General features: G+C 43.5%; 1 protein-coding gene across 1 annotated transcript in view; it reads right to left on the bottom strand.

Annotated features, from left to right (window-relative positions):
* Positions 1-3656: 3656 nt before the first annotated feature.
* Positions 3657-24458, bottom strand: part of RS1 (retinoschisin 1) — a 34717-nt gene continuing 13915 nt past the window's right edge. Inside the window, exons 4-9 of the mRNA XM_084844079.1 lie at positions 14293-14318; positions 12714-12819; positions 10332-10473; positions 9033-9228; positions 4759-6845; positions 3657-4641 (exon numbers count right to left, since the gene is read on the bottom strand). Coding sequence (XP_084700205.1) covers positions 6693-6845; positions 9033-9228; positions 10332-10473; positions 12714-12819; positions 14293-14318 — 623 coding nt within the window. The 3' untranslated portion in view covers positions 3657-4641; positions 4759-6692. The remainder of the gene's footprint in view (positions 4642-4758; positions 6846-9032; positions 9229-10331; positions 10474-12713; positions 12820-14292; positions 14319-24458) is intronic.

Genomic DNA, 24458 nt, shown 5'->3' with positions numbered 1-24458 from the left:
GGGAATAAGGCTGTGTGTGTATGTTTCTGGTATGAATACGTACGCTTCTCTTTAGAAATCAGCAGCACCTGCTTTTATTACTATCCATTGTACTTTCTTCCCAATCAGTTGAAGATAACTTTAGAACTGAACTACGCTCTACATTAAAAGCATAGCATGTAGCTGATCCTAACTTTAGCATAAGTGTGGCACCACCACGTGCGGATAAAAGAGATATAAACCTTCCCATCCAGGCACATCCCCCTAAATCCCCCCCCCTCCTGCAAGGGGTCTAAAGAGGGGGGGAACCTCCATTGGTGCCAAATTGGAGGTTTCTCTTTCTTTTACCCCTGAGTGGGGTGATTTGGGAACACCTGAGAGGGAAGTATGAACCACCACCCACAGCTGCCTGTAGTGGTCCTACACTACAGTAAAACAAGTTAGGATCAGCTACATGCTACACATTTTATGTAGCATGTAGTTTTGCCCTGAGGAACATCTGAAAAAGGTTGCTGGTGTTGTAGGAAACCCATGTCCTTCAGTAGCGAAATTTCCTGGGGGGAGAACAATGCTGCCTATTTGAATAATGATTAATGGACATTTAGGACTAATTTGGACATGATGGGAGCCATGTAAAAAGCTTTGCCTGTGTGGCTATTCCTTTGAAAACACCCCAGTGATGGCATACTTGGGATCTGTGTCCCAGGAGGGGGCTGTGCTGGCATGCTAAGGAAAAGTGCCTGAGGACCCAGTTTAAGTGTGAAACCATTTGAATGATGCCTGAGTAAGATTTTCTTGCATGCCTGGCACCATGGTTCAATTAGGCCAAGGACCAGCTACGTGAAATATCAGGAGAGCCTCCACTACTACGCAGTCAAGGTTACCATGTGCTAGCAAATAAGAGGGCAATGTCAAAGTCTAGACAAAAATACAGCAAACACTGTCATTAGTAGCAGCGACACTTGGCTTAAATGGAGGATTGCTCAGTGTCGAATTTTCGTAGCAAAAGGAATAGTCTTTCGGTAATTTATATATAATTACTTTCCCAACATTGCTAGTAAGTACATCAAAGCACTAAAAAGAAGGTATAACGAGTGGCACACTAACATTCAAATTGCATATTGAGGGAAACTGCACTAACTGGAGCTTAAAAAATTAGTGCCTAATCCAGGAATCAGATTCATTATTAATTACCTTTAATGCCAGAGAGAGCGTACCCTTCAAGTAATTTGCTTCAGCCACCTCCATTAAAAGTGAAATGGTTGCGGGGGGGGGGGGTGTTTTGTTTTTTTGCTGCTTTAAGCTCCACATTGCACAGCCCAAATTGCATTACATAAGCAAGATACAATCCCAAATACAGAAATGGCAACACTTTAGAGAATGCTGCATGGGGAAATCCAAAGCATGGCAACACAACTTTGGCTGCCTTAAAAATCTGAACATCTCTGAATTGCAAAGTGCTTTTCAAATTCTAAGTTTCAAAAGGTAGTTTGCCATGCAGGCCAAAGTCTTTCTGAGCCTGTGCAGCTCCTCCTGCCCTAAACTGTGTCACCTACGTATGGGACAGGAGGGCAAAAGCTAAGCCACACTATTGAGGCAACTGCTTCCTTACGCTAATTGCTTTCACTGCAACTTTTTGAGGTGACTTTCTGCTGGCACATTACTGGAAGGACACCTAGAGCTGTGTCTTTTTTGTTTGTTTTTGTAGCCTTGTTCTCGGGGATAAGACCACTTGGCACAATTTATTTATATCATTTATTTATAGAGAATTTTTTATCCGCCCTTTGAGTGCCTATGCCATAGTCAGGGTGATTTACACAGTTTGAAATCACAATATCAAAAATGCAGCAATAAAAATATAACAAAAGCAAAGCTTACAGATAACATAAACTTTACATAAAACAGCAGGTATTTAGAAGGTAAAAGCCTGCCAGAATAAAGATGTCTTTACCAACCTGTGAATGACAGACAAAGAGGCCATCTCCCAAACCCTCATACACCAATCATCAGTTGTTGGAGGATTAAGTCTCTTCCAACTAGAGCTTTTTGCCATATGGGTAGCTATCAGTAAGTGAATCGTCATTTCCACATCATCAGTTGGGACTATATCTTTAACATATCTAAATAAATATATCAATGGGTTCAAAGGGTTCAACACCTACAATGTTCATAATTTCATCCTTTACCATCCTCCACAAATGTACTATTTGGGGGCAGCCCCCCCCCCCAAACTGGTGTAGATTTGCTCCACTGGAACCACATCTCCAACACTTATCCTCTACTTGCCTACAGATTTTACTAATCCTGAGTGGTGGTGAGTACCATCTAAAGAGTAATTTGCAGAAGTTCTCTTTCAAATAGATACAGTGTACACACTTTGGGTTATGTTTTCTAATCCTATCCCAAACGTCTAGAGCTGTGTCATAAGAAGGGTGCCTTTATTACAAGGCCAATGTGAGCTTCATCATCCTCAGAAGTCAGGCTTAGGGTGGCCACTTATGAATTGCCAAAAAAAGAGAGGAAATGCAACCAAAAAAAAGGGAGCAAAAGAGACCAGTGATTTGCATATGCTAATTTATATGTATATATGCAAATTTAGAAAGCATGATTTAAATAGAAATAACAGTACATTTCACCATAACGTGGAAGACTATGACCAAGTGACCTGTGGGCCTCCTCTCCAGGTGCCAACTATTGATGGGCAACACTTCTGATGGTTATTTTTGAGCTAGCATTGGACAATGCAGCCCTTCAAAGAGAGGACTGTCCTCTGTAAAAGAGAACACATGGCCCACCTAGCTCAGGCTTGCCTAAATCATGTTGGGCCATAAAGCCATCTGTTGCCATAAATCCAGTTCTCATCAAGTAAGGTGGATAAGGATTTCTTCACGGATAATTGAACAGTTTAAAGTAAACAGCTGGCTTTTATATTGTCAAAAACGGGGTATCTACCATTTGTTTCTTCTTCCCAGCAAGCCTGGAATCCCAGGTGTAACTGAAGGCATCTCCGTACCCAGGAGAGCTTAATCTGAATGTCTGCAGCCCCCTCCCACTCTCAGTCTTAAGACTGTGACCAAATGCAGACTCCACAGCTTTAACATCAGCTATTTTTCCTCGTCTGACTCACTTTTTGCTTTGTTCACTATCTTGCCTGATGAAGAGTCTGAAGAACACAAAAGCTTCCACAGTATTTTGCAACCTTTGAGTCACAAAATAAAGGTATCACACTAATATTGATGTTAGCATTCTTCTTTTGGAAATTTTTCTTTTGGCTAATGCAGCATCTTTGCTTTTGAATGAATTAACCATGCACTGTCCCTTTAAGTACAACCAAGCTTCCAGCCTTCCCCTCCCCGTCTTCCCATGTCCTAGAGCAGACATTGGTAACGGAATGGCTTACCAATTCTGCCCAGTGCAGATGAGGATTCCAGCTGGGGTGGGTTGGCCGATACACAAGTTCTAAACAAAGTTCATAGCTAATAATGTTGTTAACTGAAGTCAGGTGACTGACCACATAGAGGCTTTTTTTTCAAGTAAAATAACAGCTCTAGGTTCTGACCCAACATTGAAATAGTTGGGATTAAGTGCTATGTTGGGTTGTGCCTACAGTGGGTTATAAGAAAAGGCCCGGTTTATGGTGCTAATCCAGCATGAAAAAGGAAAGCAACTCAGTAAATCATCAAAATAGTTTTGGCTTTATTTTTGAGTGTAGTTTTAAATCAAAAGACCTTACATTTAAAAGATGAATAATCTATGATTAACATGTATATAATAAAGGATTTTCATTATTTACACACTTCTATATGTGTACATGACATTTAAATTTCACCCAAACTACAGTAATTATTTTCTGTATAATTACTTGGATACCCACTGAATCAGCTAAGAAAACACACATTAAGATTTCTATTTTTTTTATTTTATAAAATGGGAGTATCTTTAAAACTGTAAAAAAGAGAGATCAGAACATTCTAGCACCTCTTAGATTACCTATATGGAGTGGCTGAACTGGATGATATCAGAATAGTGTAATAATTCGTGAACAGCAGCCAAGATGTTTACTGCCTACTGTTGGAAGAAACCCATGGCTCCACCTGTGTCGGACTGGTGGTACAGAATCTGGGACATTGTGATCATGTTGAAATTAAGATAATATATTCAAGTCTGAAAAGGCAGGATGCAGAATAAAGTTACATGAAGATGGTTAAAAGTTTGCTGTTTTTCAGCAGTTCCTGGACAATATTAAGCCACATGCATTTTCCTTATAATTTGATTGATCTTTTGTATATCTTTTGAATTTTTTTAAAGAGTTTGATCCAGATTTGCCCTTCTGTGAACAGAAGGTTCCTTCCATTCATGGAAGAACTGAGATCCAGCAGAAGCTTCCCACTGGGGAAGGTGGATGGAGGACATGATTCCCTTTCCCCCCTATCCACCTCTGATGCTCCAGAGAAGATTTTAGAGGGATGCTGTAGGGAGGAGCAATTGACAAAAATTACATTTCCCCCCTCAGTCAGTGTGAATGGAACTCCAGTGATCACACATCTGGATCAACCCCTTGATGATGATGTTTAATAAATATTGTAAATCTAAACTAAATTTGAGAAATCTAACACCTTTTGGTACATTTGGTAATGCAAATGTTAGGACAGAGGTGGGCAACTTGTGGCCCTCCAAATGTTTTTGCCTACACCTCCCATCAGTCCTAGCCACCACAGCCAATGGTAGGGCATGATGGGAGTTGTAGGCCAAAACATCTGGAGGGCCACAAGTGCTCACCCCTGTGTTAAGACTTTGAAAACATAAGACTGGTTTTGAAAGATTAAGACTGTGAAGACGACCCAGTCACTCTCTGAATCTGTATTCTCTCGTGCCCATTACACATGTAAGAGAATTCTTTATCCCACCAAACTCTGGCATGCAGAGCTGTATGCCATGGACTAGATCATCAATAAAATTAATCATGCTGCCACATCTCACTGCTCCTTGTATTGCTCTGTGCTGTTATTGTAATTGTTTTAATATTGTATTTTAAATGTGATTTTAATATCGATATCTCAGCTGCTTAGGGTTTTCATTATACTGTGGTATAGAACTATCACAAATAAATAAATCGTAACTACATAAAAGTTGTTTTTGAAATCTCAGGATATTGCTATAGCCATGAGACTTGTAGCACCTTAAAGACTAACACATTGTTTTTGTCAGGGCCAGCCTAAGACATTCTGCTGCCTGAGGCAAAGATCAAGATGATGCCCCGCCCCACCCCCCATTCCATATACAGCAGCCGATCAGACTGGCAGTTCAATCTTACTTCAACATTGGCAAACAGACAGCTTGCCTGAGGGCAGGAGACTAGCTTACGGAGTACAGGGAAGGCCATGTGGCACACCAAACACTGTCCTCTAACACCTCACTGATGCTTTCTGTCCCTCAGCATCCACTGGCTGAGGCATCTGCCTCACTGTGCGTAATGATAGGGCTGGCCCCAGTTTTTGCTGCCGCAGACTAACTCAGCTGCTCCTCTGGAAGTTAAAGCAAACCATACCACGTGTCTTCTGAGTTCTTTACTTGTAACTTTTCCTTCACAAGTTGAAAAGCAGCTTCAGTGGACGATTTTGATAAGAAAAATGGCCAGAGCTGGGAAGGATGTGCATCCTACAACTGCTTTGGCTAACTCAACAAAACAAAATGAAATCCAAAACATTAACAGGCGCAAGATTAACACAAGTCAGTCACATATAGTTTGACCCAATCTAAAGGCTTGGGATTGGTCCATCCAACTGGACAAGTAAGCCTCTTGAGCCTGTAGTACCACTAGAGCAATCTTCCCCAACCTGGTGCTGAAGTACAGCTCCCAGCATCCCCCAGCCAGCATGTTAGGAGTTGTACTTCAACACATCTGGAGGGCACCAAGTTGGGGAAGACAGCAATATAGGACGGCAGCAACCTCTACCGATACACATATCTTTCCCAGTGCTGTATCTTTTCTCCTGCAAAAAGCAGTAACACTACTGTGCTTCGTAATGGGGCAGAGTGTGCTGAAATAGGAGTAGAATGATGGCTTGCTTCCTGTGTTCTTTTTGTTGTCCTATACCTTTTGGAAGCATTGTAGGGTTCCAGGAACCCTACAACCATCAGGACACTACCTGATCTATTGGGAGATTTCAACTATTCCCAATCTATTGGGAGACAACTATCAGACGACTTCAAATAGCAAAAGTATTTTCTTTTGCTATTTGAAGTTCTATTAGCGTCAGCAAACGCTGATAGGATACAATGAGAAACTTTTCCCCCCACAAGGTAGTAAGAAATACATATTTCCCCTTTTTGCACACATCATCTGCTTTCATGAAAGCTTGTGGGGGGGAAAAGCCAGTTGAACACCTTTTACCCCCGTGTCCAAAAGGAGTTAAAGGGAAGGGAAAATTTAATGCAGCATCGACTGTAGAGTCAGAAAAGTTATCTAGGCCTACATTCCATCTCAGTTTGGGGTTTTGTTTGTTTTATTTTTTTATGCAGAATTGCATTAAACCAGAGTTGCAAAGGGTCCAAGTCACAGCAGAGGGTGGTTAGAAAAGGCTCATAATTTTTATAGTACAGTAAGATCCTACCCTATGTACATGAAGAACTAATCATTATATTCATTGAACTTCTACATCTTTCTAATGCCTCCCATTTCTTCCCTTGCATTGTGGGGCTGCGGTTTAGTATCAAGCACACCTATTCATGCACTCCAGCAGCTCCATCCTGATGGCAATGCGCACGTGCCAGCCAAGTGGTATTAATCGAATGTAGCGGGAGACAATGGGTGGGCGCAAGAGGTTCTGCACAGAGGATGTTCTGTCTGAATTTCCATAGAAAACCTGAAGAAAACCAAAGGAGGGAGCAGAGGGAGAAAAAAAAGAGAGGCTTCATCATACAAGAGCATAGGTGAAAGGACCTGGGACTTGGTCTTAACCTTCCTTTCATTTTGCTGTCAGTAAGTTGGAAACAAACTTACTGACTTAAATGACTTTGTGTACTAATTTGCCAAGCAATGCTACTGATGGTTTCTGTCACTGGAAGCAAATTACTTCCAATTACATGGTGCATGTTCCTAAATTCAGCTCAGGGAGATAAACCTATCTCTCCATAGCTAAATTATGTTTATACAGTAGCAGTATTGCTGGGGCATATAATCTCATCCCTGCATGTAGTATGGCTAGTCAAACATATGATGCACCTGCTAATATAAATAAGGAGTATGCAGATAGGCGGCTGCCTCCGAACTTGGACGTGACCGCCTATCCAATGCAGGGCAGGAGAAGCATGGAGGGGATCATTCCCTGTGCGCGTCTCCTGCTCTGCATTTTCAGCTGGACAGCCAACTGAGGCTGTCTAGCTGCGGTAGGGCAGAGCGGGGGAGGAGGCTGCCGTATGACACATTGGATGTGTCGTACAGGCATTTCTGCCCTCCTCGCCCTGGAACACCCCTGGGAACGCCCCATTTTGGCCACTCCACACTCCTCTTGCGAGCGTGGAACATGGGGCTTTTCCGTGCTGCCTGTGAGGCAGCGTGGAAGTGGGGGAAGGTCAGTTTTTCGGGAACCAACCTTGGAGCGCAGGCTCCGAGATTGGTTCCCGGAAAAGCAGATATCCTGTGGCTGTCTAGCCGCTGACTAGCGGCCATAGGATTGCTCCCTAAATGTCATACATGTATTGGCCCTGCAATAGTAAAAAAATATTTACAAGTGAAAAAATTTCCTTTGTTATTCTTGTCAGTTTTCACCATTATGATCGCATGCAAATTTTGCTCCAGTATAATCAAATCAATGCAAACTCAAATGCTTTTATCCTATCGACTATCCTCTGAACTACCAATATGTCTAGGAAGAAGGTTATATGACATGCTAACCTATCTACTGAAAGAGACCATTGGTCCGCTTAGTGCAGTATTGGCTAAATAAATTGCCAGAATCAGACAGTTTGGATCACCTGGTAATTAGCCCAGAAGTCCCAAACAAGGAAAACTCATATGCTGAACTCCCCAAATCAGAACTTTTGGTGGAAAAAATTAATAGCATAACATGGTATTTAATATAGACTGTGCCACCTTCTTGTGTAATTATCTGTAGTGGATTGTATGAAAATCCATCTGGCTAGACATATTCATAATGTCTAGGGGGAGTCCAACTGGGGATTGGACTCAATGGCCTTGTAGGCTCCTTCCAACCCTACTATTCTATGATAATCATCATGACACTGGTTCTGACCTAATGACAACCCCAGAGTATGGGTTGAGTGTAAGTTGTCGCTGAATTGTGGGTGGTGGTTATGTGTGAATCAAGCACTATGGTTTAACTCTGGTTTGTTAACCACAAACAACCCAGAGTTCACAACCCAACAACAAACCATTGTTTTTCTTCCTGCTACTGAAGTACTTACAGTGCTCAAGAAACCCATGGCTCTGATCAGTTCTAGTTTAGGAAGTTAGTTGCATGTAGCAATTCATACTTCTAGATGGGAATGCACATCCCCATCAAAAGACACACAAAGCCAGTTCAATCGGGGCTTAGATTGTGATGTGGCTGGAGATGTACACATGCAGAAACACATCTGCATCCCCACTGGCTTCACCAGCCTCCCCCAACCTGGTGACCTCCAGATGTTTTGGACTTCAACTCCCATCAGACCCAGCGGTCATGGCCAAAGGTCAGGAATGCTGAGAGTTGAAATTCAAAACATCTGGAGGGTGCCATGTTGGGGAAGACCTGACCACACCTACAGACTTTATGCATTTTGTATTTAAAAGGTTTATATACCACCCTTCCGTAGAACTTCCAGGGTGATTTACAAAAACAAGGTCAGAAGGCTGCTCCCATGTATGTACAGCCCTTGCTTGGTCAATTTAACAAAATGGTATCATGATTGTGGACTCAAATTTGATTACCAGTTTTGCAACGGAGTCAGTAATTAACTGAATAGTGCTATTCATCTTGACGCTGAATTTCATTCCATTGAGAATAGATATCATGTTGTGGCAATTTCACAAAAATGCATCTCATACTGACCCTGTTGTTTCCTGTCTGGTCTTTGTAATAGACCCAGTTCAGGTTCTCATCAGTCCTGTACTGTACACTGTATTTTGTCATCCATTCATCTGCATCACACCGTCCCTGCGTGAGTATCCCTGAAATAACTCTGAGTTCCTTCAGGTCAATTTGTAGCCACTGGTTAATGTCTTGGTACTTTGACAGCCAGGCACACCTGTAAAGGCATATAGAGTCATGGGCATGTCTTGTATAAGGCAAACATTCGTAGGTGGATGAGTTGAGCTACCCAGGTGGGGCTAACTCAAGGATGCTACAATAACTCAATCTATTTGGGGCACCTTGGCAGTGGCATGATTAACATCATGACTGCAAAATATGGAGCTAAGGGGCAATGTCTGATTTACATATAGAACCCTAGGTGGATCAATGTAGGTTAGGGGTGTGAAAACTCAGGCCTGTGGTCCAAATGCGGCCTTCTGGGGTTCCCCAAATGGCAATGCCCTTTCCCCCTTTCCCCCAACCACAGTTTGGTGGTTTCCTGGAGCTTCACCACACCAGACCCTCGGGGCTTCTGCTTCCTGATTCTTTGTGAGATCATGATTGACTCCTCACACAGGCTGACACAGGCTGCTCATCTTCGTTTGTTTTTCTTGATAAATTCTCGGGGAGTTATATGTATAATTTTACAGTCACTAGATGGCACTGCTGATTTTAGCGCCATTACGGAAGTACACAGCAAGTCATAAGTGCTTCCTAGAGAAAAGTCGGACTTGCTCCATGCTTTTCAATTGCAGGATGTCATAAACTGCAGGAGGCGCCCTGAATGTTGACAGAGTCGTTTAAAAGACCCGCAAAACTTCCGTGAGTAACCAATCTTGATCTCAGGGTATCAGCTCCCTGTGAAGAAGCCCTTGACTTTTGTGTGGCTATTTCCCCATTCCAAAAGGTTGCGATGCCTCTCCAAAGGCTTAGTTACTGCAGTAAACTCTTTATGCTAAAATATGCTGATATTTTTGGTGGGTTTGGAATGCGGCCACTGAGAGTTTCTCTGAAATTGAATTTGGCCCTCAAGTTGAAAACGTTTCCCCATCCCTAACGGAGGTAAAGAAAGAACATTAGGACAGCAAACAGAAGGAATAATACCATGACAGAGAGAGGGGAAGACATAGATTGAGGGGAACAGCAACCAACTGAGAAAAACAGCAGACAGGAGATAGGACTAGAGGTGGTTGAGCAGTAATAAAAGAAAGAGTTTGTTTTATATAACTTTTGGCTGGTCCTTTGTTGGCAGCAATGCTAGGACAGTGTGCAGCTTACCCAAAGCCTTGCCCATTGAGCCGGGCCTTGTTTGCAGTCCATGAAGTATACCACCCAGTGTACTGCTCTGGACTGGAGCAGCTTATCTGGTCTGAAGTAACAGCTCCCGACTCAAAACCAAGTGGCTTGTGATAGGGACATTCTATAACAAAAAACAAGCCAGATGTTTTTTTTAAAAAGGACACATTTTATGAGATAGAGGTTGAGCTTTTTGGATACATTTGCAGCAAGGTTGGGGAACATGTGGCCCTCCAGAGATTGGGGGACTGCAACTCCCATTAGCCTTAGCTAGCATAGCCAAAGGAGAGGGATTATGGGAGCTGTAGTCCAACATCTGGGGGGCCATACATTCCCCATCCCTGGTCTACACTCTTACGGGTCAAATTACATATCACAGTAACTGTGTAGCATGTAGCTGAGTCTATTTTGTTTATTCAAGAGTAAATGTGTGCAGCCCCAATTTGGATCAGGACCAGTGCACACTGGGAGAAGAGGGTTAAATCTTCCCCTGTTTGCTTCCTGAAATTCTGCCCTCCCCACTCCCACCCAGCACAGGGATTTAAAACCCTAACCCTATCCATCAATGGAGACTCTATCAATGGAGACTTTTTCTTTTTTTAATCCCCGCACGGGGTGGGGTGGGGATGGGGGTGGGAGGCAGAATTTCAGAGAGCAAATTGGGGGAGGTGGAAGTATAATCCTCTTCTCCTGGTGCTTGCTGGTCTCGATCCAAATCAGAGCAGCATGCACTTACTCCTGAGTTTAAAAAAGAGGCTCTGCTATACACTACACAGTTAACGTAATATGTAGTTTGACCCAAAGCCTCCCTTATAGAGGGAGCTACACAGACTTCATTTTACTAATATGATAAAGCATTCTGGGGAAGGACAGAAGATTTGTTTCTTTAGGGTTTTTTGTGGGTTTCAGGGTTCTTGTTTCGTACGCTTGTGGGGGGTCCTTTTAAAAGGACAGAGTATAGCAGACTGTTGTAGTTATGCATATCCTAGGTTTGTTTGTCAAGCACAAATGGTCAAGCACCATGCAAGACAAGTCTCCGGGTTATACATACACTTCCGTTGCTTGGGTATGTCTGTACTTACACAAACATACACAAACAATGGAAGCCCATCAATACTGCTCCTTGTAAATACTCAATAAATAATAAAGGTAGAACCCAAGTGCAACTACTACCCATTCCTTCCCCTTCCCAGAGCACTTTTGTCTCTGATTTCACACTGCAGTACTCTGCTTTGCTTTTCTGTTTAAAGTGTAATCCTTGTATCATTTAACCGGCCTAAAGGATTCTACAAAAAGGTATGCACAATTGCCTCCAGAATGAGGGAGGCCCCTTGTGGCTGCCCGCGCCCACATGGAGCTGCCTCTGGTGCAAAGAAGCACTTCTGTCTGGATGCTTCACACTAGGGCTGCAGTTTCTTTGCTGAAGGCATATTTTGACACCACCAAATCCTGGAAATTGCAGCAATTGCCTGAGCAGAAGCGTTAGAACAGCGAAGAGTAAGAACGGTCTCAGTCACCTCCAGCGTGGCAGGCGGTGACATGACTAGAAATGAGAGTTTCATTTTTAGCAACTCTAATCTTTAGTCATAATGCACTTAAGAGGTAACCTTCTGTTCGAGAAAACTGTCATTTGGAAAGGAATTACCAAACAGATGTCTGGGAACTGTTAGACAAGTCAGTTAAATTATTTAATGCTGTTACCATTGACCTTAAAAGTATACATGTGTACTGGGCATTAGAATGGCTTTCCCCTCTAGATAAGCTTGTTACAAACATATATCTTTTCTCCGTAATATAGATCTCCTGGCATCTGAAGGTGAAAATTGTTTCTTGCTACTGTTACTAGCTGGTTTTAATTATTTTGCAAGCAGGCAAAAATTCCATAGTCGGTATTAAAAAAAAATCCTGCTACATTTAATATAAGAAAAACTCTGCAAATATTGGAGGCAAGTAACTGTCATTGTCCTGATTCGCACATAACAGCTTACTGTAGGTTAAACAATCCATAGTTAGCCATGGTCATGACAGAGCAATCGAGCATGCTACCTCCCTCGCTCTCGCTGCTTCCACTTTACATCTGGCTTTATAAGCAACCCAGGAACACCCAGTTCCTGGGTTGTTGTCATGAAATGCAAACCCGGTACTCTGGGTTGTTTTAAGAGTTTTAAGTCAACAAAATGGCTGGGCTATAAGCAGAAAGAAAGAAAGAAAGAAAGAAAGAAAGAAAGAAGGAAGGAAGGAAGGAAGGAAGGAAGGAAGGAAGGAAGGAAGGAAGGAAGGAAAGAAAGAAAGAAAGAAAGAAAGAAAGAAAGAAAGAAAGAAAGAAAGAAAGAAAGAAAGAAAGAAAGAAAGAAAGATCCTTACCTGGCATGCATTCAAGATTGTTTGTTCCAGTGGACCATACTGAGTTGGGACTTCCCTGACAATCACATTTGCAGGCTTTACTGTGCCAATGCTCCAGCCTGTCATCCTAACAGAATAGAGAAGAAAGTTATCATCAACTTGATACATGCATACAGTAAACTGGTGTAAGTTTTGTTTCTGTGTCAGCAACTTCTGAAAGCAAGGTGAAGACCAAAACATGAAAGTAGAGCATGAAACAACCCGTTATAGAAATTAGTCTTACTGAGTCAGCAATTCTACTCTGATGGCATCTATTCAGTTGTTCTTGTGTGTAAGCTCTAACGTGAGGAGGTGGGCATGGGAGAGTGGGCTCCACCCCCCTTGCCAGTCTCATTGCCCTCTACACATGGAGCGGGTGTGTGTGTGTGTGTGTGTGTGTGTGACTATCTGCAGTGAAGAGCCTCCTGTTTCGGTGGAGGCTCTCCCTGAGATTTTTGAACCCTGGAAAATTGGGATTCTTAGATCTCAAGGAAAGTGTCCACAGATAGTTCACTCCTTCCTGCTCCCTCTCTGTGCATATATAGCTTACACAAGAGGAGAACAACTGAATAGGGCTTAAGAGAAGTACAGAAGGGGCAACAGGCCACATGAGACACCCTCATTGCAAAGTAACCACCGGACCTATCATTTAAGTGATGACATACATTTTGCAGACAGCATAGAATACCCGGGGGGGGGGGGTGTCAAATGCACTCTGCAAAGATACAGGCAAGCTAGTGACCACCAAGTGTTTTGAATTATAACTCCCATCCGCCCCAGCCAGCATGGCCAATGGTCAAGGATGTTGGAGCTGTAGTCCAAAACATCTGGAGGGCACCAGGTTTCTTACCCCTGGGCATCAGAAAGACAAATATTTTTAGATAAGCTATCGTAAGCCTGAACAAGATAAATAAATCAGAACATTGTAACCCCTTGATGGCTACAAGCAATGAATATGCAAATTTGTGGAACTACAGTTATGAAGGATACAAACCAAGATCAAAATCTAGAGGGAAAACTGGAGAGAAGTAGCTCACATACTGGTAGCATTTCAAAAAGCTGTTTCACCCGTCCACAAACTGTTTCTTGAACATGTAAGACGAGAACAGAGGAATCTCCTGAAGGCAAGCTGAGAAAAATGTGCATGGTTGGATATGGGGATGGGGATGGATCATGCCACTCTGGATTACACAACCACAGATGCGTGATCCAATTGGTACAGTGTCTCCATCAGTTCACACAATGGTGCTGTGTTGACACTGCAGAACAATGGCTGGCTGGGAAGGGCAGTCCAACACATCTGGAGGGCACCAGGTTGGTGGAAGGTTGCTTTAAAGCAAGTTCACAATATTGTTTCTTTGGTGATAGGGTTTATCCTGAAACTGTGCTAACATTGGTAGGATGCGTTGTTAAATATTGACCAGGAATCTCCCACAGATGGAACAAGCTGGAAGCATAAATACCAATGCTACACACTCTTCAGAGGGCACTGGAAAAGTCAGCACAAGATAAAGCTCAAAAGGTATTTGGACAGCATACAAAAGAAATGTAAAGGGCCTACCTCTGTAGGAGACAGTGCCAGCGTGGCTGTTCAGGAGAGAGAATGCAGCATGGGGAAGAAATAAGAAAGAAATGACAGGTAAAGCAATGACTTTCAAGGTATTGAAATGAATGCTGAAAGGGGTGAAAATGAATCCTAGGGTCACCCAGCACCAACTTCTGCAATGTGTTGGATGTCCAACTCTGGGCATAAACCAAAACAGTGAACAAGAGGTTTTCCACATAATTTATTTATCTATCTATCTATCTATCTATCTATCTATCTAATTAATTAATTTAATTTAAAATATTTCTTAGCCGCCTTTCAGGGCAGAAGCCCTCCCAAGGCAGCTTACAACAATACAATACATAAAAACAGTTAAAATATTAAAAGTGATAAAAACATAAAAACAATAAAAGCCAACAATTAAAACCAACAATACAACCAACAATGACGTTAACAGCAGCAACAGTAGCAGTCATATCAACAGAAGGCCAAGGTAAAATAGTATGTTTGCAAGGCCTTCTTAAAAGTCTGCAATGACGGAGCATGGCGGACCTATGATGGCAGCTTGTTCCAAAGATGTGGGGCCACTGCAGAGAAGGCCCTCTGTTCACTCACTTGACTGCTCTCAGAGGTGGGAAAATGAGAAGGGCCTCTCTTTCTGATACTGCATAACCATGGGGTGGAACAGAAATCCCCTGCTGCCACCTTCTGAGACTGCTCCTCCAGAAAGGACTGGAACCACTTTAAAACTGTGCCTCCCCAGCCCAATCCAGATAAACGATCCATATTATGGTCGATGGTATCGAAAGCCACTCAGAGCTTTCATAAGCTGTTTCCAGCAAGAGAATAAGAAGCAGCTGTACTCTACAGAACAGAAGTGAGCAACTTGTGGCCCTGCAGATGTCTTTGCCTACAATTACCATTATCCCATACCACTGCATAGGGCTGATGGAAGTTGTAGGCCAAAACACATGGAGGGCCACAAGTTGCTACAGTAGGTGCAGTCCAAACTTCCCAGTATTCAGCAAATCTGAATTGTGAACATTTCTGTCTTTGTCATTTCTTAGCTTAATTTTCTTACCTCTCTCTTTCCAAACTGGAGGCCCTGATCCAGCAATTCCTTGGGGACACCGGAGCTCCTCCAATGCGCACACAGGGTTCCCTTGATGGAAAGTAGGGCTTCCACATTTATATCAATGAACCCTGTGTGTGTGTGTGTGTGTGTGTGTGTGTGTAGGGGGTTCCACTGATGGAAGTTTCAACTATGACCGGAAGATCCTATTTTGAGATCAATCACACTCTCTAGAAGAAACCAGAATTTCCACTGATGCAATATTTTACAAATTAAATGAAAAGACATAGGCCTGCCCTTTCCCAACCTGGTACCAGATGTTTTAGACCACAACTCCCATTATCCTTGACCATTGGCCATGCTAGCTGGGGTAGATGGAAGTTGTAGTCCAAAACATCTGGAGGGCACCGGGTTGGGGGAAGACAATGTTATTCTATAGCCTGATTTTTGTTAGTATCTTACAAATCTGAATACATTTTAAAGTTAGTGACAAAATATATGTTATGCAACTGTGGTTTTAATGCTGAAATCATGGATTTTTTCTTTCCCTTTCATGAACTATAAATGAATTTATATAATACAAGCTGGATTGCTTTTTAAGCACACACGCACGCACCTATATCTTTGTGCTGGAGGACAGGAACTGGAGGACATGAACTCAGAAAGAATTTAGAGTTTCTGGTGTCTTCAATTTCGCCAACCTTGAGTCATATGGCATTATTTTTTCCATGATATTCAAAAAGTGGATGGTGGAGTTGGGCAGAAGAATTTACAATTTACATTTACAATTGTAGTAATGCATGGGGGTCAGTCACTGCAAAGGTTTCCAAAGTACAAATGAATCTTAAGTATCACGTCCAGCTGTTATCAGTGGCAATCTTACTGGGGATTCAACATTCACTAAGATGAATGAACATCTTAAATATACTTTAAGGGCACCATCTGAATAATCTGAAGTGAACTGAACTTTTTAGTAATGGAAGTCAGGAGGAAGAAATGCTTTCAATCCACATCTTCCATGCTTTCTAATAGAAAACTGATTTTAAAAAGGTAGCAACATTTCGTGGTCAGACAGTTCTGACAGGAGGAGATGTGCAAGTGAGAAGAAAGAAGCCTGGAGAGACTGAAGAAAAAAAGGTCAATAGGGAAGATAGGGAGGGGAGGAGGGAGAGAAGGTGAGCAGGGGAAGGGTTATTTACATGTATATTTCACCATTCTTCCAGCATGGAACTCATGGTGGCACACACAGAACTCCCACATGGTTGTGTTGGAGGGACAAGGGCCATGAATCACTTAACTTGAACTTGAAGGGCTAATACTTACCTGAGAGAGGTGGGAGGGGATCTCTGGGAGGTTGTTCTGCCTTTTCCTGGTCTCCTCCCTCTAGTTTCCTGTCTCCTTCCTTCTTCCTCCTACAAGGGATGCTGACCATGGGGCTGATCTCAGCCAACTTACCCTTAAGTCTGTTATATCTCCAGTAAAAGTCTGTTCTTAACCCACCACTCGAGCGTGTTCTGTCTACATCTGTGATTACTGACAGGGGGCTGATTCAGACTTCAGGTTATTTGGCCCAGTAGCCAATAAAGAAGAAAAAGGCGTTTGCAAGGAATCACACAGCCCATCGGATAGAAAAGGGAGAAAAAAATCTTGGAAGGTGGAATTATGGCTGAAGGAAATATACATGCAGCCATGGAAAAACTAGGCACTGGGAACTACCAGATATAGAAGTTCAAGATGGAAATGGTGCTATTGAAAGAGGACTTGTGGGAGGTTTTGGAATCAGCTCGCCCCACAGAAAACCCCCAGAATTGGGACAAAAGGGACAGAAAAGCAAGGGCAACCGTTGAAAATGACCACTTGCTTCATATCAGAAATGAGAAAACAGCTAAGGGAATGTGGGAGGCTCTGCAGAAAGTGAGTCAGCCTACCAGCATAAATACGAAGTTCTTCTTGAAGAGGAAGCTGTTTAAAATGAGGCTCAAGAAAGGAGCCAGCTTGCCAGACCACATAAATGCAGTCCTTCAAGTTGTTGAGGAGCTGTGGGCAACTAGCTCAGAGACCCCAGAGGAGGATGCTGTGGCCATCATTTTGTGCAGCCTAGATGACTCCTATGACCACATAACAGCACTGCGTTCTGAAGCAGTGCTAAAATTGGACTATGTAAAGGCCAGGCTGACTAGCGAGCGGAATCACAGGATGGAAAACATGGCCGATGCCTCATGTAAGAGGACAAAGGCTAAGCCAGAGACAAAGGCCATGAGGGAATCAGAACAAGCCCTTAAGGCAAAGACAAGAGAATGCTACAAGTGTGGGGCCAGGACACATCTCAAGAGACACTGTCCCGAAAATGGTCACAAGAGGGAGCCAAAGAGCAATGAAAGGCAAGGCGGAGTCAACTGCAAGCCCCAAGACTGCAGCAGCATCCTTATCCAAAGTGTGCAATTCGGTGAGACTGCAAGGCCCATGATGATTGAGCTGACAGAGGTGGACCTGAGCACACCTGAGAATGGAGGAGGGAGCCCACAGCACCTGAGGAAGACGAGCGGGAAGCCAACACACCTAATTCTGACAGTGAGGCCAGCAACACTGGGGAGCCCAAGCTGAGGACAGCACAGCAGCAGGAACCCAGGAGGTCAGAGAGGGCCACCAAAGGCGTGCTGCCAGCCAGGTACAGGGACTATTACTTTGCAGCCAGGGCGCAGTGGATCCAATAGCCGGCAAGCTGGGAGGACATTGCCTCCTTGCCCAAGGATGAGGCAGACAGGTGGAAGAAGGCAGCACAGGAAGAGATGGACTCATTACACCAAAATGGGACCTGGACCCTGACTGAACTTCCCCCCAATCGCAAGGCAATTGGCTGCAAGTGGACCTTCAAAGTGAAGTGCAACACAGACAGTGAAGTAGAACGCTACAAAGCCAGGTATAGAATCATAGAATAGCAGGGTTGGAAGGGGCCTACAAGGCCATCGAGACCAACCCCCTGCTCAATGCAGGAATCCAAGTCAGAGCATCCCTGACAGATGGCTGTCCAGGTAAGTAGCAAAGGGATATTCTCAAAAGTATAGGGAGGTCTATGACAAAACTTTTGCCCTGGTGGTAAAGCACACCACCATTAGAGCAATGCTGAGCGTAGCAGTCAGCAGGGAGATGCAAGTTAGGCATCTAGACATTAAAACAGCACTCCTGTATGGCAAAATAGAGGAAGACCTGTACATGATGCAACCGCCAGGTTTGTAGATCCAGGAGGGGCAAGGAAAGTGTGCAAACTGCACAAAAGCATTTATGGACTTAAGCACACTGCCAGGGCCTGGAACGAGAAAATTTATGGAGTCCTAGTAAATCTGGGCTTCACCAAGGGGAAAGCAGCCCCTTGCCTCTATACCAGGCAGAAGGGGGGTGGGCAGGTGGGCATACATACTGGTGTATGTGGAAAATCTGGTCCTGTGCTATGAGTGGGAAAGCGATGGTATGGAAATTTTGCTCAGACTGAAGCAGAACTTTGAAATCAAGGGCCTGGGTCCAATAGCACACTATTTGAGTATACAGGTTGAGAAGGGGGACGACGGAAGCTTCCTCCTTAGTCAAAGACAAAAGATCAAGGAGATGCTGCTGGAGTTCGGAACGGCGGAGGCAAAAGGGGTCAAGACTCCCATGACCACAGATCACTTGAAGGGGCGAGATGATGACGTCCCACTGCTGGATAATCAGCAGTATCGAAGGGCCACTGGTGAGCTGCTGTTCATCGTGACAGTTACCAGGCCAGACATAGCTGCAGCCGAGGGCATCCTGAGCAGGAAAGTGGCCCAGCCATCTCAACACGACTGGAACGGAGCGAAGGGTGCGATGAGCTACTTGAGAGGTACCACCCATACAAAGCTCAAACCGCCCAGCAGCACACACAACGGGGCTGATCGGGCTCGTGGATACAGACTGGGCAGGCGATGAGTCAGACCGCAAGTCCACATCAGGAAGCCTGTTCATGTACAATGGTGGGGCCATCAGTTGGGCCAGTAAGAAGCAGGCAGTAGTGGCCATGTCTTCCACAAAAGCAGAATACGTGGCAGCAGCCAGTGCATGTCAGGAAGTGATTTGGCTTAGACAATTATTCACTGACAGGGGACTGGAGAACACTCAAGCCACGGTGCTACATGAAGGCAAACAGGAGTGGCTAAAGCTGGCATTGAGTGGGAAGCTGAGACCAAAGACAAAGCACACTGATGTGAGGAATCACCTGATAAGGGACTTAGTAGAGCAAGAGGTGATTGAACTGAAGTACTGTCCGACTTAAGAAATGGTGGCAGATATGCTGACAAAGTCTTTGCCAGGGGAACTGCACCAGCGCCACCTGATGGGCATGGGATTAGTTCAGTGACCCATTGCCCTCGAGGAGGGGTGTTGGAGAGACAAGGGCCATGAGTCACTTAACCTGAACTTGAAGGGTTAATATGTACCTGAGAGACATGGGAGGGGATCTCTGGGAGGTCGTTCTGCCTTTTCCTGGTCTCCTCCCTCTACTTTCCCATCTCCATCTTTCTCCCTCCTGCAAGGGATGCTGACCACGGGGCTAACCTTAGCCAACTTACCCTGATATGTAAGTTTGTTATGTGCCCAGTAAAAGTCTGTTCTTAATCCACCACTCAAGTATGTTCTGTCTACATCCCTGTCTACTGACAGGGGGCTGATTCAGACTTTAGGTTGCCCTGGGGTTAGACATGGGGAGAACTGCTCTCAATGTGACTCCCTGTATTGGCCCCAGAAGCATAACACCTGTAGTGTTAGAGGGGCCTTGAGATCCATAATGCTTGCTTAAGTTCATTACTGCTGCAATTCCCTTGCTAGTAGGCCTCTGAGCATGTTGAGATGAGTCAAAGGCTGATATCAAGATGTGCCTGGGAGGCGAAGTTTGTTTGTCTTAAAGCTGCAGGTGGCTGTGCTGAGAACCAAACACTTCTAGTCTATGCTGGGAATGAACGCTAGGTGGTGCTTGCTGCTGTTATGCTGCCTTACTGTTAACATGTATGGTATAACACCCATTGTACCCCATGGCTCGGGGTTCAGAGAAGCTGTCTGATCCAACCATTGGGTATGCCTGTGTGCTGTAAGTTACTCAATAAAGTACTCCTTCTAAGTAAACCTGGATCTGATTTATCACTATCTTGGCACCTCTAAATTAAGAGTTCAAAGCCTACAGCTGGGGCAATACACTTCTCCACCCCTGCCCAAGGCTATTTTGAACTTCAAAGGGAAGGTCTCCCTCTTAGTTTAAAGGACAGCAGGGGAAGAATGGGAAACAGAGCAAATGCTTTCCATCCTCCTCAGCTCTATGCCCTGACTTCGGGTTGAGCATCTTCAGCTCATGGTGTGTGGATAGTGTCATTATATAGTTTAGTCACTAGGTGGCACCTGACTTAGTTGTTATCTGGGTGGAGTTAGGAGTTTCCTGCTGCTGCTCTGTTCCTGATAAAGAGAGACAATAAAGTTCTTGTCTAGCTTCATGACTGCTGTGTCCGAGTCTTCTATGACATTTGAGTTGTTCATCTATTGAACCCAAGACAAGCCTCTGTGGGATCAAAAGGAGAGACATCTCATGCATGTCCCCTTTCAGCTCCTGAAAACCACAGTTGCAGAAGCACTGTGGTAATCTCTCAGGGTGTATATTTTCCTGTTTGAACAAGGGCAGCTGTCCTCAGAGCCAGAGCTGGGAAGCCTGAGTGGGGGCAGAGTGCTCACATGAAGGCTTACAGAATGGATCCCCACCCCCCACCCCTCTTGAGGGGAACAATCTTGTGATGAAACTTGCTTCAGTGAAGGAAGTTACACCATGTACCGTCTGTCTGATCAAAACTGATCCCAGTTTGGTGGTATAAATTAGTTACACCCAGCAGCAGAGCCAAATGCATGTTCCAATCACATGTCATGCTAATTAGCAAGGGAAGCAGACCGCAGGCAAATCGACACTTTCTCAGTCAATTCTGTTTCCTTTGGCTGGCTGCTTTTCCATGCAAAGAACAAAAATGCGCACAGAGAGACAAGCCCAGCCAGAATAAACGCTAAAGTTATTCCAGAGTCTGATAAAAGGGGGTCAGGACTTGAAGAGTGGCCAATCTGGTGTTGTACGGTTATGTGCTTAGCATTGACAGCCCTGTCAGTTTAAAATCTAGAGGATGTGCCTAAATTAGATTATGAAATATAGGTCAGATGTTTGAGCCTGAGTAGTTTATAATTGCCTCCATCGCACAGTACATCCCTATGGGGAAGTGGTCTTAAATGCCCCCTGTCTTCTGACCTCTAGGCCCTGACACCAATTAACTAACAAATATGCATGCATTGAAACCCAATGCTACAGAAATTTGATTTTTACTTAAATCGCAGGTAACAATTCTAACCCACACATTCCCTTACCCTTAAAAAAACCAAAACAAAACACCACTGTCATAATTACTAACAAATCTCCAACTCCAGAATCCAGATTTAGTTACACTCAAGTAGACCCACTGAAATCAATGGGAATGTCAGTCATATCTAACTTAAATCCTATTGACTTCAATGGGTCTACTCAAAGTGTAACTAAGTCTGGATCCAGCCCAATGTCACTAGTGTGAAATAATGAGAACATAAGGTTAAATATACTCACAAACCATAAATATTCTAGCAAATTAAATTGAAGAAAACTTTTCAGATGGGTAAACATTGTATTAAGGCGGCTATTCCAGTACTGCATAACCAATGGCCAGTTTTCTATCAAGTTTCATGACTATCTACATTATTCTTCATTGATGTATTTCAAATATTTATGCAATTATAAAATTCATAAACGACAAGTACTATGTAATAAAACAATATTACATTTCCATTTTGGTGCTATGGACATTTTAGCAGCTCTAAACAGAGCAGAATAAATTCAGCATCACAGCAAAAGCACTTCCTGTCAAGCGTTATGAGAATAATTTCAAGGAAGTTCATATTCATTAATGAGGTTATGGGTACTCTCTTCCCAGTAATAAAACGGAGAAGCAGTGCCCTGAATATACAGTTCTGAGTATATCAACTGTTCCTGAGAAAGACAGCTGGTTCAGACGTTTCCCTACAGAGATACAATGACAAAGTTATGCTTGCAATCTGAAGCCTGAACCTTGATTCAATTGTAATAATCTCACATCACACGAAAATGCTTTCCTTTTTAAGAGGGTCTACTTTATTTTTAGATATGGGTCAAGATTCTTACCCTTTCATGCACTGTATCCACTCTTCTGTACAGCTGGGAAATTGTGGAATGCAGTTTCTAACTTTTGCTTAAGACCATGATGAGAGAACTGAGGATAGTATACCAGATTAATTAAAAGACTGTTAACTTTGTATATGTATCTTTAGAAAAAGTGGGTTGGACCCAGATTTAGTCATGCTTAAGGCAGACCCATTGAAATCAACGGAACATAAGATAGTCATGACTAATGTAAGCCCCATGGAAATCAGTGGGTCTACTGCAAGTATAATTAACTGTTTTTCCTATTTAAAATGGGGGGGGGGAGGTGTCCAACTACAGGGAAAGGAAGAAACTGATTTTTTTTAAAGCATGTAAACCCTTGAATATGTTTGTTTTAAATTATGTGTGTATGAGAAAAATATAAAAATAAATGAAGGTTTTCTGTGTGTTTTCATGGACAAAAGGGAGTATGCTGCATATTGGCAAGTAATCATAGCCTACCAAAATATCACACAACACTTTTTGGTTAACAACTATTTTTGATAAATGCCACTTATAGTCTGCTACAGTGATTTAGATTCTAGGAAAAAAGCAGAAGAATAGAAGAGAAATGTCATTATTGTTGCTTACTGGAAAGGGTGCAAATTAGACTGCACATAATCATAAAACTACATTATTTATTTGGAAATTTCTAATATCCCACCTTTCCAATTCAAATGGAGCATTCATAGCTACTAACATCAATAATAAAAACAATTTAAACAGAGAAAACAGAAGATACACACAACTAACCGCTTAAATAGGAGGAAACCAATACAAATAACTTCAAGCTGGAGGCAGGCCAAAAGCTGAACAAGTAAGCCAACCCAAGCAGTGGAGGTGGGGCTCTAGAAGGAGCTGGTCTTAACTCTGACCAGGCTGGTTCCTTTCCCCTTCCTCAAACATTATCTGCGTGTGAGCAGGGAGGAGTGAAGCCAGGGCTCACAGGGTGGAAGGGACAATGGCTGGCGTCATCTGCCACCCCCTTCAGGCTCTCCTGTCCTTCCAGAGCTTAGCTGCAATCCTCACAGTGGCTGGGGGGAAATGGATTTTCCCAGCAACAATATATTGGTGTGAGCTATCCCTGTTGTAATACAAAGTACTTCGGGGGCAGGGTGGTGGCAGCTTGGTCTTGAATGCGTAATTAAGATCCATTGTTCCATTACTTATGAGCCACCAACCATGGGGGTGTGTGTATGCCACTGGCTGTCCTTCCCGAATGGTTAGTGCCCCACTTTTGTCAAACCCCTTGAATGACAGCCGAAAGTCCTGACTTCGCTCCCATCTGGGTGTGTTTCCTTTCAACTTCAATGTGGTGGTGTACAGAGGCCAACTGCCAAAACAGTTACCCTTGTTCCAATATTTCTGGCCCTGACTGTATTTAAGCAGAGGCTGGAAGGCCATCTGGCTCACCTGCTTGAGTTCTCTGCTGTGTGTGCACTCTTAGTTTTTGCTTTGTGCTTGTGGCACACTGATAGTCCAGACTGTGGTGGTAAGGTATACTAGAAACACATAATTTTCTGATGTATTATCAACAGTTCAAAACATACCTGAGCATGTGAAAAGGCAAGCTCCGTATTAGCGATTAGGCACAGATGTTTGCTTACAAGATGCAGCCATCCCTCCATTCGGAAATTTTACTTTTAGAGATGTTGAGGAGCAAGCTCAACCCTGAGGAAAGTCAGTGCTAACAACTCACATGAACAAAGTTTTATCCAGGCACCCCCTAAAAGCCAAAATAGGCATGTTGATTTACCAAGGACAGGGGTCAGACAGAAGAGATTTCTCCTGTGTGCAATGGAGCAGTTATAATCCATGGTTTGTTCTTGGATTATAACTGGTTTGCTTCTCCCCCAACAACCCAGG

This window comes from Heloderma suspectum, chromosome 3, assembly GCF_057233095.1.
Source record: "Heloderma suspectum isolate Gila_16-S chromosome 3, 16-S_ref, whole genome shotgun sequence".
Lineage (NCBI taxonomy): Eukaryota > Metazoa > Chordata > Lepidosauria > Squamata > Helodermatidae > Heloderma > Heloderma suspectum.
This window is presented reverse-complemented; position numbering and strand designations above follow the sequence as displayed.